The sequence below is a fragment of the Telmatherina bonti genome (assembly GCF_933228915.1).
Source record: "Telmatherina bonti genome assembly, chromosome: 18".
Classification (NCBI taxonomy): domain Eukaryota; kingdom Metazoa; phylum Chordata; class Actinopteri; order Atheriniformes; family Telmatherinidae; genus Telmatherina; species Telmatherina bonti.
Window position 1 is genome coordinate 32,177,470 of NC_136616.1, and position 15,761 is coordinate 32,193,230.

The 15,761-nt window shown below is 38.8% G+C and overlaps 1 protein-coding gene across 1 annotated transcript; it reads left to right on the top strand.

The window, feature by feature from the left end:
* Positions 1-483: 483 nt before the first annotated feature.
* Positions 484-2,115, top strand: LOC306769504 (tripartite motif-containing protein 16-like; the record flags this gene model as incomplete). Its single annotated transcript, XM_079258130.1, has 1 exon — positions 484-2,115. Exon 1 carries the CDS (start codon positions 547-549, stop codon positions 2,113-2,115), a length of 1,569 nt encoding a protein of 522 aa, XP_079114256.1. The 5' UTR covers positions 484-546.
* Positions 2,116-15,761: the final 13,646 nt, after the last annotated feature.

Below are 15,761 nucleotides of genomic sequence, written 5' to 3' on the forward strand. Positions count from 1 at the left end.
TGGACGCCTCCCTGGTGAGGTGTTCCAGGCACAAATGTGGCAGGGTAGAGGGAAGTCTAGGCTTCCCTGCTGAGGCTGCTGCCCCCACGACCTGACCCTGGAAAAGTGGCAGAAGATGGATGGATGGATGGATGGATGGAATCTATTCTGTTGAGAATACCTTTAGTCTTAACTGGCCTTGGGCCTTTTCTATGCATATAGATACAATGCCCTGTAAGGAAAAGATTGATGCCTCTATTCTTGAACTTGTGCCTTGACTACATTCAGGGGGGAATGCCAAAGTATTTCAGACAAGAAATTGAATTAACCAATTGTCTTTGTTCCTTAGGGTTGCAGCCTGACGCAGTGTGAAGTGCAAAGCTGACGAAACCGATCCACTGCAGGAACACAGAACTAAAAGTAGGTCATAGCTTGAAGAAAACCGAGCAGTTTTCACTCAAAGAAATGGAGCAGACAGAAGCTCAGCTGGAAGACTCCATCTCTTGTTCCATCTGTCTGGATCTCCTGAAGGATCCGGTGACTATTCCCTGTGGACACAGCTACTGTATGGACTGTATTAAAACCTGCTGGGAAAAAGAGGGCCAGAAGGAAACCCAAAGCTGCCCTCAGTGCGGGCACATCTTCACACTGAGACCTGTCCTGGTGAAGAACATCATGTTGGCTGATTTAGTGGAGGAGCTGAAGAAGGCTGGACTGCAGATGACTTCAGGTGATCACTGCTATGCTGGACCTGAAGATGTGGCCTGTGATGTCTGTACTGACCGGAAGTTGAAGGCCATCAAGTGCTGTCTGGTCTGTTTGGCGTCTTACTGTGAGAAGCATCTTAAACTTCATTATGAATCTCCTGCATTTGAAAAACACAAGCTGGTGGACCCCTTCCAGAAGCCCCAGCATCACATCTGCTGCCTTCATGATGAGGAGATGAAGATTTTCTGTCGTACTGATCAGCAGAGTATCTGTTATCTCTGCTTAATGGATGAACATAAAGGTCATGAAACAGTCTCGGTTCCTGCAGAAAGAGCTGAGAAGCAGAAGGAGCTGGAGGTGAGTCGACAAGAAATCCAGCAGAGAATCCAGGACGGAGAGAAAGATGTGAAGCTGCTTCAACAGGAGGTGGAGGCCATCAATGTCTCCGCTGATAAAGCAGTGGAGGACAGTGAGAAGATCTTCACTCAGCTGATCCGTCTCATCCAGAAAAGAAGCTCTGATGTGAAGCAGCAGATCAGATCCCAGCAGGAAACTGAAGTGAGTCGAGTCAAAGAGCTTCAGGAGAAGCTGGAGCAGGAGATCACTGAGCTGAAGAGGAAAGACGGCGAGCTGGAGCAGCTCTCACACGCAGAGGATCACAGCCAGTTTCTACACAACTACCCCTCACTGTCAGCACTCAGTCAGTCTACACACTCATCCTGCATCAATATTCGTCCTCTCAGATACTTTGAGGATGTGACAGCAGCTGTGTCAGAGACCAGAGATAAACTACAGGACATCCTGACAGAGACATGGACAAACATCTCACTGGCACTCACCGAAGTGGATGTTTTACTGCCGGAACCTGAACCAACAACCAGAGCTGGATTCTTAAAATATTCCACAGAAATCACACTGGATCCGAACACAGCTCACACACACCTTCTGTTGTTTGAAGGAAACAAAAAAGCAACATACATGAAACAGCAGCAGTCTTATCCCAGTCATCCAGACAGGTTTACTGCTTGGCATCAGGTCCTGAGTAACGAGAGTCTGACAGGACGCTGTTACTGGGAGGTGGAGTCGAGACGGGGAGGAGTTCGTGTAGCAGTCACATACAAGAACATCAGAAGAGCCGGGCGATTAAATGAGTGTTTGTTAGGTTGTAACGACAAGTCTTGGGCCTTATGCTGTGATAAGAACAGTTACACATTTTGGCACAACAATGTAAAAACTCCAGTGTCGGGTCTTCATTTCTTCCGAGTAGGAGTGTATCTGGATCACAGAGCAGGTATTCTGTCTTTCTACAGCATCTCTGAAACTATGACTCTCCTCCACAGAGTCCAGACCACATTCACTCAGCCGCTACATGCTGGACTTCTTTTCTACTCTGACGGAGACACTGCAGAGCTTGTTGAATTGAAATAGAAGTTATTTTTATTTTAAAGCAGAAGTGGTGCCAGTACTTGTCACCATACTTGATCAGGAATATTTCTTCATTGTATGTACATACTCACATACTCAGGTTTGTTCCTTTTTACTTGAAAAATATAAAACAAAAGGGGGTGACAGCATCCATTTTATTGGAAAAGCGCCTTTTTTCTTTTACACAAGCTCAAAGTGCACAGTTCTTTTGTTTGCTACAGAAACTTGCACACCTGCATTTATCCTCAAACATTACTGTTAGAACAAGTGGAAAAAGTATAACGAATACTAAGTAGGATATAAACTTTGAGCAAAGGAAACAGAATTCAGTATTCAGTACTTTTAAGAATTTTTTTTTTTTTTTTAAAGGTGATTCTGTATTAATTACCAAATTACATTTTTGTTTTCAAAAACGTTTTTTTGTATTCTGAATTAAGGTGATCCTGCAGACTTTACAGCCTGACCTGCTTGATATGAATCCATGAACATATTTTTTAGTTAAATGAAGAAAATCCATATCTTTACATGGTTGAAAGTAATTATGCTGATGACGGTGGGACAATGATCAAATTTGTGTGTCCAAAGTGATGCCCAGATTTCTGGCTTGCTCATCGAACTTTAGAGGCAGCTTTGACGACTGAGCAACAGGAAATATTTCAGTTTTGTGTTTGGTTTTTGGAAGTTTCAGGACATCCAGTAATTATGAATATAGTTTACCAATGCTCATTAAAGGAAAAAGGAGCATACACCTTCGTTTGAATGGTATTTTCTATGGTGATACCAAGTAAACCCTTGTAAAAAGAAGCGGGCCGACAGCGGAGCCCTGAGGAACCCCAGAAGGAATTGTCTGCCCTCGATTTCAAATGAGTTATAGAAACATGATTTTTGATCTTTTAGAAATAACTGAAACTTAAAGTAGTGTTAGCAACTGAATTATAAAGATTTCAAGTCAATGCTTCATAAGCAGCAATGAGAAAGTAGAAATAAAACAGGTTCTGAGAGTTGACGCTGATGAATAAATTACTTTTTATCTACACGACAACATTCTGATCTGAACCTGATTTAGATTTTACACATAATGAGACATTACTCTGGAAATCATTTTCTGATCACCCTAAATTGAGTAAAGTTGTTTGCTTTAGTGCAATTTGTAGATGTATATATACCTCAATCACAATATTCCAATATCAGCTGCCTCTTTGTCCAGCTGGTAGCTTCTTTGATCTCTCCATTTTAAGCTTTTTCTTTTTTTGCATTGATCGTGTTTCTTTTTACCGTCATGCAATCTGACGTCCTCGACAATTAATGTCCACAAAATCAGAATTATGCCTTGTTTTAATATAAATCAGAATATTGCTCTGCTCTGCTCTGGAGGTCTTTGAAATGACAAGGTGGTTTTAAACATGTACACGTTAAAGTTGTTTACCAGTTTTTCAAGTATTGTACTAAGAAAAGACGAACTTGCTATATAGTTGAGACATATCAAAGTTTTATTTTGTTGAGATGATTACAGAGCCTGTAGTTTTACTTTTACATAATCCAGAAAGTAATGAACTACTGATTTTAAGGTTTGGTGAGATTGGGATGGAAATAAGAGGTTCAGGAAATCAGATGATGAAAAACGACCAGATCTCTGTAATTTCCATTTCATTCTAATCTACGGTTATTTAGCAGAGACTTTAACCAAAGCAACTTGCAAATGAATTTTAGAATTTAGACAGATGGCTTGATTCATAAACCAAGACATTTCAGATATCTATAATAAAATACAGCTGTATGGAGTCATGAAGTGTAAGTTTGGAAGAAATTATTTTCTATAATGGCAAACAGCATATTTTGTTATAGAAAAGTAATTTGCTATTTGTTCCAGATTTTCTTTCATGTCACTTGCAGATTTTTGGAGCAATAAAATCAATAATCTGAGATCAGGCCATCGAGATTATGCTAATTAAATCATTTAGATAGATTTACCCCCACCCCCTCATTTATCACATAGTGTTAGAACTTACCAGTCATGTTTATCTCACTGTAGTTAAGTATAAATGATTTTGAGGTTGTTTTAAACATTTTGCAAAATCTTTAATCCATGTAAGCAAAGAGGGTTTTCTTGTTTCAGATTTTTTAAATCTAAATGGGCTTTTCTACAATAAACTGAGATTTCTATAATTTACATGAATATTTGTCTTGTTTTCCCTGATAAATCACCAGGCCATCATTGTGATATATAAATTGTTCATCACCTCTTATGTGTAGCCTGTATTGTTTTATGTATTTTAGAATTTCTTGTAGCAGCTTAATTAAATTTGGTTATTTTAAAATAAATAAGCAAATGCTGGTCTAGTATCACGTCTATTTATTTAAACTAGAAGACATGTATAAAACTGTCAACAACGTGGCTCAATGTTAAACTCTTGAACTGAGTTTTCATTTTATAGAACAAACTTTCAAGGTTTCACATATTTTTAATCTGACACACTGGAAAATGTTGAACTGGAATTGTTCAGCAAACTGGTATTGAATGAAGGTCGTTACTGGATTTGAACCTGTGGTCTACAGTCCACCATTACTACCTCGAGGCCACTAAGGTGTCTGCAGTAGCAGCAGAGTTTTTGCTAATGGTAGGTAATAATGTTTCTATATTTCCACAATCATGCTGAGTTGTACCAGTATGTTCTGCTGAAAGTCTACATGACTGATTACTAAGGACCAAGCAGAGTTTCTGCTTGCAGCTAGGCCTGCTATGCCGCAACATTTTTTTAATTTAATTACAAGTTGTTTGTGCAGCAAGCAGACGTGTACAGTTTCAGCACCGTGTGTGTAATCATGCGAACTGTAATGGTATAAAAGTTTACAAGAAAACATGCTGCACATGGTCTTTGTTGAAATCGAACCTGTGACATGCGTAACCAGATGAGGGTGTCAAAATTGGTCTTCAGGGGCCATTGGCCTGCAGGTTTTCTATATATCACTACTTCACCACACAAGACTAAAATTAAATGTATCCTAACACCTATGGAGTGACTCATTAACTTGAGCCATCTGTGTTGGAGCAGGAATACATTGAAAACCTGCAGGATGGTGGTCTCGAGGACCAGAGCTGAACGGGTGGTAGAAGTAGAGAAATTTTTGGCAATGGTGAGGAAATGTGTCCCATCAGTAGCGCACTGCATTACACTAAAAGCATTAAAAGCTCTAAACCCTCAATAGAAATGAAACGGCTAAAAAATTGTTACAAGGCTTCGCTAATTCAGATGAAAGATCAGTTAAAAACGCTGCACAACGCATATGGGAAAGATGTCATATCCAAGAGAAGTCAGGAAAAATTGGAATACCAATATGGATGCCAACAAACTTCTTTTGCTTGCTCTGTTTCCAACGAATTTTATATTAAATCGGTTGAATCAGAAATATGGAGAAATGTATTTGATGGTCAAATTAAGAAAAAATACTTCTCATTTAAGCAGTGACTCAGAACACATTTGCTTTGTAGTATGTTGCCATTTATATATGTTTTATTAGTAAGGCACACTGAAGGAAATATCGTACATAGACAAAGGGAGTTTCTGGCCAGAATAGGACAAAACTGTTCTATTTGTAAACAGGCTAAACATGTTAGCAAACCTGTCAACAATGCGTTGGACATAATCTTACAAATTTATTCTACTGATAGAAGCTGAAAAGTTGTTTGACATTGATTTTGACACGGTTATAAAAGTTTGGACGAAAACTGAATGTTTATTATTGGAATCACTGATTTGATTTTGAGCAGCCATTTTTAATGGGTGATGGTGGTGTTGGTGCGTCTGCCCCGTGTGAAAGTGGGAGGGGCAGATGTGGAAGGTCGACCAGATGGGGAGGTGGGAGGGGCAGATGTGGAAGGTCGACCAGATGGGGAGGTGGGAGGGGCAGATGTGGAAGGTCGACCAGATGTGAAAGTGGGAGGGGCAGATGTGGAAGGTCGACCAGATGGGGAGGTGGGAGGGGCACTTGTTGAATGGAAACCAGATGGGGAGGTGGGAGGGGCAGATGTGGAAGGTCGACCAGATGGGGAGGTGGGAGGGGCAGATGTGGAAGGTCGACCAGATGTGAAAGTGGGAGGGGCAGATGTGGAAGGTCGACCAGATGGGGAGGTGGGAGGGGCACTTGTTGAATGGAAACCAGATGGGGAGTTGGGTGGGGCACTTGTTGAATGGAAACCAGATGTTAAAGTGGGAGACGCAGATGTTGAGGATTGTCTGCGAGTTATAGATGTGCTTGAGCCAGATGCGAAAGTGGGGTGTTCAGTGATGGTAGAAATGGGGGGTGTGCATTGGCAGTTCTTGATTTCTGGATAAAACCCAGTGACAGTTGTGTATAGAGGACATTGTGCTACAGGAAATACTCTAAACTCTGAGTTGGATGTTCTCAGTGTGTCGTAAAGTTCTGCCAACGTTCTCGTCTGCAGGTGTTTGTCTTGGGATTCATCCGGAACATTGTCGCCCCAGTGTGCGCTTGCTATCCATGTGTCCATGCTGGCGCTGTAGCAGCAGAATGCGGACCAGAGCAAGGAGGGAACATTAATTCTGTTGTTAAGGCTTTGGTTGGAGCTTGGCTGCGCTCCAATCACCACAAAGGCTTCTGTAACACCAATGCTGTTGATGCAGTACTTTTCCATGACACACTTGATGCAATTCTCCATTTTGTTCCAGCTTCCCTTATTGAAGGTACCTGCTTGTGGAACAACGTTGGTCAGGGTGAAAGTAGCCATTTTATCCACTTTGGTGAATGCATGTAAACTTGGAAATATATGCCCCCTGTCAAATGTTCCATTGGATCTGAAATCGATGTCAATCGCCTGGTGGTTGTAGGTCTTCTGCTTGTCTCTGCTCCTCATGTTCCGGTCAGCGTTTTCATCCTCCAGCTGAAAAGATTTGGATGGATTATTACAGAAATAGGTGGAGCCTTACTTTGTGTGCCAAATGCTTTTTTCCTTTAAAGCTAAAATCAACAAAAGCTTGGTTCTTCTTCAACAATAAAGTGCCAAATCATTTATATAATCTATTATATTACCTCAGGAATCCTAAATAAAGTATAAAGTTCATACAGTGTTATAAATAATAAAAAGAAAATCCACATGAAGCAGCTCTTGGAAACAATGGGGAAGTAAAACTGCTTTTAAATGGGAAGTAGCCTCAGACAAACCAACCTGTTGAAAGGCAACTAAAAAATCCCACGACTAAAGAGAACATGAAACAATATTGTGTTCAGTACAATGTCTAAATAATCTGAGCAATTAAAACGCAACAACGAGATTAAATTAACAAACACCATCATGGGACTGAAAATACATAACGTGGTTGTGAAGAAGATTTTACTTTACATGGCTGTGTTGAAATTCTATGCACATTTTTTGATTGCATTGAAGGTTCAATCTTTAGGGTGCATTTACACCAGGACAGTTGCTTATTAGCAAATTTGAAGAAGGATGTGAGATGGTTTTAGTTCAGTTCAGATTAATTTGGACACCAATTAATATGTTAATCTAAATGGACTTGTAAAGTCAAATTCAAGCTAACTGACTTGTCAAATTCCAATTTACCTGAAAAAAAAAATCCACATTATTATCCACATTAGTCCAATTTAAAATAACTGTGTCCATAAAACATTTTTCATAAGACCCAAAATCCATCTTTTTACTTGTGTAAGAATCTGAGTAGGATTTTTATTTTATCTTAAACAGTTGTAAATGTTTTACTTCAAATTTTAAAAAAAATTTTCTGGTTTTAATTTTCTAATATTTCTATATGTATTTAAACTGCTACTTGCTGCCATACCACATGAATTTCCCAGTTCAAGAGACTAAATGATCTAGTCTAATGTTATCCTTAACCAATTCATAAGTGTGATTTTTTTTTTTTTTTTTTTTTTTTTAAAATCAGGAAGCCAACATGTTGCATTGAACCTTCTCTTTGTCCGGTTTTCCATCTTGAGCATGTACAGTTACCTTTCTGGTGTCTTGGCGGGTTAAAGCAGAAGACAAAAATGTTCCTATTATGAGGGGAAAAACCGTCATCAGAATCAGAACCAGCGTTAGGAAGCGAGTTGGGGGTAGAAGGTACCAGAAAGCCGGTTAATAGGTGACATAACTCAAATCAGGGGAGGAAATGTACCATTAAAAGTGGTTCGAGTGGGGATCCTGGGATGCAAGTATGGCATGAGACATGGACGATAAATTCATAAAGATTAAAGTCCAGTCAGGTAGGTTTTGTTTGTAGCATATTCCTATTTTTATTTTAAATTACAGCAGATTTTTTATTCTGCTTATTCTTCAGGGTGTAAACTTATTAATCGTTCAGACTGTTGATTTGTGTCAGGTTTCCCTACAAGTGTTCAGTGAACATTCAGCAACACCAAAAGCCCCACTAACATAAAGGACAGATCAAATGATATATACTGCATTATAATAATAGTTACTAGCCGAAAATCTCCTCAAACAAGTATTTGCAACCAAACGTACCAATTAATTGTCTATTAGCCCTAAACAAAAAAACCTACCTGTGGTTCAACCTTCCAGATTTTTTTGGGTCTCCCCTTTTCTTCTTCTCCAACATACTTGTAGGCAGAAAACACTGGAATCTTGTTGCTGACATCGTAGAGCGTCAGAAACCTTCTCTTGTTCCTGTATGTCTGGCAAATGGGTTTGTACCGGTTCTGGTTCAGGATTTTCCCATTTTCCAAGATGTTTGGAACATGTGGAGGAGTTTGGTCCAATAGAAAGTTGTTGCAGTCAGACATCGACCTCACTACTTCAGCTGAAGTAGGAGTGATGCACAGGAGGAGGAGAATAATGGAAGCGATTGACATTAAATGCCACATCTGTCGGGATATCGTTTTTATAGTTTTTAATGCTAAGGGAAGTAAGAGACAGGGAGAGAGAGAGAGAGAGAGAAAGAGAGAGAAGAAAAATTGTGAACAGCTGTAAAAATGTTAACTACAAAAACAATCAGAGTGCAAACCTCTGCCAAGGGCAAGATTCCTTTAAAAAAAAAAAATAAAAAAATACAAACGGTGATCCGGATCACCACCAAAATTAAATCAGTTCTTCCTTTTCACATTTCACATTTCTGTCAATATCTTTTGGAGTTATCTTGAAAACAAAGACACAGATAAACTCTGGTAAAAACAAAACATCCTTGGCGGAGGTAATTACAGCTGTAAGGTCAAACTAAACACCATTGAACACTAACTATGGGAGGGCAGTTATAAAAATGTATGAGCAGCTTCACCTTATAAAGATTAGTGACTGTTCTGGATAGAAATAGACCAGATGGTGATGGTTTAGCTTAATATCCTAAAACCAGGGCCCAAGAAAAGTTAAAAATTTAAGGCAAATACTGCAGTTTTTTAAGCTTATCACATCTCACCAGCTAGCATTGGTCCTTATCCTATTTATTTGCACATCTCGCTTGCTAACATTGATCCTTATCCAAGTTTATTATCACATCTCTCTAGTTAGCATTTTCCTTATCCTAGTTTATTAGTACATCACACTAGTTAGCATTGGTCCTTATCCTAGTCTATTAGCACTTCTTGCTAGCTAGCATTCGTCCTTATCCTATTAGTACATCTCACTAGCTAGCATTGGTCCTTATCCTATTTATTTGCATATCGCGCTTGCTAACATTGGTCCTTATCCGAGTTTATTAGCTCATCTCATCAGCTAGCATTAGTCCTTATCTAAGTTATTTGCACATCTCACTTGCTAGCATTGGTCCTCATCAAAACTAGCAAAACTAAACCAAATCAATTAAAATGAACTTTGATTTAAAAAAAAAAAAAAAAATCTTTGTGGTAGTTTTCCTGATTCAGAAAATTGAAATGCTGTAGCTGCTGTTAAGATAAATAAGCACAATTATTGTTTATAATCACAGAAGAAATAAAAAAAAAAAAACATGAGGCTATAAATATGTGTTTGGTATAAATATAATTCTGTTTCAATCTATTCCTTTCAGATGGTCAAAAATTCCCCAGTGATGAAACTGAAATGATCTCTGCCACAAAAAAAATCCATTAAATATGTCAAAATGAGTATATAATGGTTAAATTTTACGGATTCATTTTAAATGTGCATAATTTTTATACCCAAAAAAGAATATTTTACACAAATTTAATCTCAACTTACATTGAAAAAAAAAACTTGGAGACGACTTGCTCCGATGATTCAGTCAAGTTTCATCTTTGAACTGAGCTTAAGAAACTGGGACCACGTTCCTTAAATGCAACATTTAGGGGATTTTCTGAATGCTCAAACATATGTTTAGCTGTTCAGTGATGGCAGGGCGGAGGAAGTGCGTTCAGGAAGTAATACGATTTTTCTGGTTAGATGTAGGTCTGGATTCCAGAGAAATGCAGTGATGCAGGTTTTGCTGCTTTTTGAGAAGCTGAGTCAGATATGAAATTTTGTTTTAGCTTTGCAAAAGTCCCTAAAATGAGTCTAAATAAGGTAAAACAACAACTAAGTTGTCTTTTTTTAAATCTTTATTACTTGCAAGGAAGGCGTCTCAGTCTTCCAGAAAGCAGTCTGGCAGATCTGCAGAGGGAGAGATGAAGATGTCGGGCAGGGGTCTCCAACTCCGGTCCTCCTGAGGTACCATCCTGCCGGTTTTGTGTTTCCCTGCTGTGACACACCTGACTCAGATCAATGGCTCTTTAACAGTCATGTGCAGAAGATGACAAGTTCTTGGAGAACTTTTTCATTTGAATCAAGTGGGTTGTAGCAGGGAAACACTAAAACCGGTAGGGTGGTAGCTCACGAGGACTGGAGTTGGAAACCGCTGACGTAGGGAGTCATCTGTCCGTAATACACGATTCACTGAGAGAATGTGGAAATGTTAAGGATTACATGTCAGTGAGGTTAAAGTGAAGGCCAGGATGACAAAAAACAACTGATACGTCCAAGATTATTTTCCAGACTAGTCAGAAATGTTGGATACTTAACATTTTGCATGATGCAGCAGATACGTGTGTTAAGGGATCTGACCAATGTGACATTTTACACCAGATTACATAAAAATGATTTAACATTTGTTTCAAGTCACAAACATTTACCAAATTGTAAGAAAACTGTTCAGAAAGTTTGACCAATGAAACAAACTCCATTTCTGTGTTGTTTCAGAGTTATGTGTGTTTAAATGTGATTGAAGTTGGCTTTAACCCTTTCACACATAGCGTCACCGTACGGTTACATGATGTTTTATAATTCAGAATTAAATAATTCGGAATTAATTTGTTCTCCTACGAGTTGACATGAAAATAATAATTCCGAATGAAGGTTTACACGAAACACGTCCTCACTTAATTCCTCTTTAGAGCAGTGGGTTGGGAAGGGTTCTGATTGGACAGAGGGCACATGTGACGTATGACTATAGACTGTATATAAAAAATGGAAGTAGCCTCTGTGACATCACCCATAGGTTTCTGAAGAGCTGAATTGAAGCTCTGTGAGCGGTTCCTACCATCGTGATCTTGGTATAGGCATGCGTGTTGTCTTGCCAGGAAAATACAAATGTGGGCAAAGAGGTGGAGCTGAGAGGGGGGCTGTGAGTGTGGGGGTGGATGATTGACATCGAGCGAACTCTGAGCTTTCTGTAGCTAAGAGCTAACCGAGCTAACCCGGCAATACCAGGAACAAACCAGCTAACGGAGGTAAGCGGGCTAAAGCTAAATCCCGTTGTTAACCGGCTAAAAACCGCGGTTTTTCTACGTTCTTCTTACTTGAAGCGGGAGATCGGGTTCCTGTCAATCAAAAGGACACGCCCCTAAATATGCCGAAATTTGAGATTAAGTTACTTTTAAACGGGCGAGTTAGAAACAAATTCATTCCTCCCACGGTTGTCATGAAGGTAAACCTGACCTATTAAACCTAAAATGGATTTTTGAACCAGGCTGTAAACATGTTTATTTCTGCTGTGAAGTTGGTCTTTTTAACATGGGAGTCTATGGGGATTTGCTCTGTTTTGGAACAATACAAAATTGCATTAGGAATTAAGTGTTTACATGGTCGTTTTACATCAGTTTAAAGCAGAATTAATTTTATTCTGAATTAAACATGAATTAAAACTCTCTTGTAAACGTAGCATGTGACGGCAAAGCCGGACCGCCTGGTAAGTAGGACTCTAATGCAGACTAGAATGATGACTGAAGCACACAACAGGATTTGTCTGAGGAACTGAGGCAGTAAGACTGAGCCAGAACTTCTGGGAGGAGAGGGAGGCAATTCGTGGAAATTCCAGTGGAGCAAATGTATCAGTAGTTTAACGGGAACCAGTTCCACCACATCCCAAAGCTGCTCTGTTGGATGTAGATCTGGTGACTGTGGAGGCCGTTGGAGGACAGTGAACTCATCGTCATGGTGGAGATGATGTGAGCTTTGTGACATGGTGGATCATCCTGCTTGTTTCTTCTCTAATCAATCGTTCTTAAACTTTATGGACATCGTCCCCACTGTGTGATCATTTCTCTGCGATATGTAACTTTACATTTTGCTCCAGGGGCTACAGAGCACTTTGATCATGAAGGTGGTGAGAGCAGTAAAATAAAAGCGTAATATGACGAATTAATAATATAAACCATTTGTTTCAGTGCAAGGATGGTAAGTACATCAAGATTTTTATAGTTAGAAAACATTTACATAAATTAAGAAAAATGGCTTTTGTCATATTTGACCTCACTTACATATGTACTTAAAGCAAAACCTTTAAATAAAAAGAATAAAATTATTTTAAATTTAATATATGAATATAATATTTTATAAAAACAGATTAAAAAGTTAAAATGATAAAAATATTTATGAATTCTATTGATTTGAATGGATAAGTATTCAATTTCCATTTGCTTTGATTTAGGATCCACTGATTAATATGAAACAAAATCAGTCCATTGAAAGCAACTATTCCCATTCATATCAAAATCACAAACATTGTGTAATGTTTTCTTTCCAGTGCTGATTAAATTAAACATTAAATTTTAACATAATTTGTGCTTCTAACAGACTAGTAATGAACAGAAAATAATGTGCCAGCGCGAGTCAAAATACATTCAGTTTCAAAATAAAAGCAAATTTTATAAAAGGTTGATTTTTGAACAATGTATTTTGTATTGATGCCATATGCTCATTGACCGCATGATCGATGTACCCATGTAGATTGTTGTATTGTTACATGTTTAATATTCACAGTTTACAAACGTGCTACAACGTACACACTAGGGGCGTGACGATATGCTTTTGTTCCGATTCGATTCCGATTTTTTTTGGTTGCTGATTCGATTTAAATTGCAATTCTCACAATTCTCCAATATTGCTGATTTTTGTAGATTAAAAACAAAAAAATGGACCAAACTTTTTTGAGCTTGTCATTTTTCTTGAGTTCAATGAGGAAAAAACAACAAAGCAGCCAGACCATCATTCTGCTGCTATAACGCCCAAGAAGACAAGTAAAAAGTTTAATAAACAGTAAAAGTGACAAAAATGACAAGAATTTTTTTATAGTGATAAAAAAAGGATTTTTTTTAACAAAAAAATCTATTTTAAAATTGTGAAGAAAAATATCCAGATTTCCAATTTTTCGATTCGATTTTCCCACCCCTAGTACACACAATGAAAGAACAGAATCACACAAGAGTCAATCCCAGATATGTGGAACTGGAAAATACAGTATTTTACATGTTGAACAGAAGAACTTTCAAAGTGTGTGTAAGTTATCGTAAGGATTGCGATATACTTGCTTGTATACACAACCGTACATGCAAGGCGTGGGGGAGTTGCACTCTTTGCCTGTTTTTTCCATTTGTTTAATTATTCACATTTGCAAAACCAGTCCAGGTGATTTGGTGGGTCTGTATAAGAAATGTATTGTGGTACTTTTACTGTGATTTACTTGACATTATTGCAGCTGTGTACTTGACCATTTATGACTTGATGACAAAGTAATGACTGGTACATCCTACTGTATTTAGGCACTAGTTAGCAAGGCCATGGCAGCTTCCACTCAGCGGATTTTGTGCTTGCGTCAACTATAAATGAAAAAAAAATGTAAAAACTTCCAATAAAAACATGGGCTAGAAAATAAAAACTAATTTCTGTAAAGAACCTGGGAATATTCAGTGCATACTATCTGTATCACTTCCTGTGGTTGAGATGCTGCACCTGACTCCTGTCCATCCTCCAGAAATCTCACCGAGACTTTCCTCTATCTTTCAGATCTCCTCAGATTATTTACATTATTTACAAAATTATTTACAAAATGTTACTGCGATTACTAATGATTAGGTCTGAATAAAAACAGGAACTATGGCAAAATGATGAAAGTTAGCAAGAAACATGGAATGATAAAGAAAAAATATGAATTAAACAAAAACAGAAAAAAACACCCTAAAAGCTATCAAAATCTATACTAATCCAAGTATTTATCATTACAAATTATTTACAGGAGGTATCTGGACAAAAGCACCGCAAAGAACACGCTAGTATTTGCTAAATCACGGCTACAATGCTACAGATGTTGGCTCAGTCTCCGCTGCTGTCTCCCACAGCCCAACTACCCCTGGCTGCTTCCCGCGGCTGCTCACTTTACCCCACCCCTCTCGTGCGTACCCCCGCGAAAACCATAACATGTCATACATCAACAGAAAGCTACGTTTCTCAGCTTTCAGAATCCGTTGGAACAACATTGATAGCGTAAATGGTTGGAGTTACGCTAGTTTCAGTAGATTCCTATAGAATCGTTATTTTTTGGGGGGGGGGGTTGTATTGGCTGGATGTGATTTTTGCGGGGGTTGCAACCCCCCCTATCCCCCGTGCAAATTACGCCATTGCATACATACGTTTCTCTACATCTCTGAAGTGCGATGCAGCCAAAACGTTCAACACTGTAGGTCACCACTAGGGGGCAGCGCACAGCACATGGACTCTGAACTAGCGAAAGGCCCAATGCGGCGGTCACATTATATTTCCAGGGAACAACAGTAAGCAACCAATCGGTTACTAACTGTTGAGGCGCGAGTTTTTGTCCCAGTGCAACTGGGAGCTATCATAGCTATGCACCATTGTGTTTACTTCTGATCTCGATGATCTTCTAACAATGCAGAAGGGTTGCATATAAAAGTTGCAGGACAGTAGATCTCGAGGACCAGACTGGTCTACACGAGCAAACGCATCCAGTTGCTGCCAGGTGATTGGATAATCAGCTAGGAATAGAAATATAAATAAAAATCATGGAAAAAAAAAAACTTTAATGTTAAAGTTCAGACTGTCATTTAATTGAGATCAAACCAGAAACGTCCTTATTCCAATAAGATGTTGTGATTCCTCTTCTAACAAAGATTCATCTTCATAAAAGCATTTATTTTGTGCTTTTTTCTTTTATTGGAAAAGAAAAAAATGACAGAGAGATCTAGAAGGGTGGAGCTGGAGGAGCGTTGAGATGTCCATCATCATCACATTTATTCTTTTCTGTTTGTTCGTTTCATCCCGAGCTGATGGGAAAAGCTGATGTGATTGGTGGAGGAGTGACTTCAGCTGCTTTGTCTGCTCGTTTTGATTGGTCCGATCCAGATGCAGTAAACTACCGTTACAGTGCAGACTGCTTAACGTGGCTTCTTCAGGAGCTGAA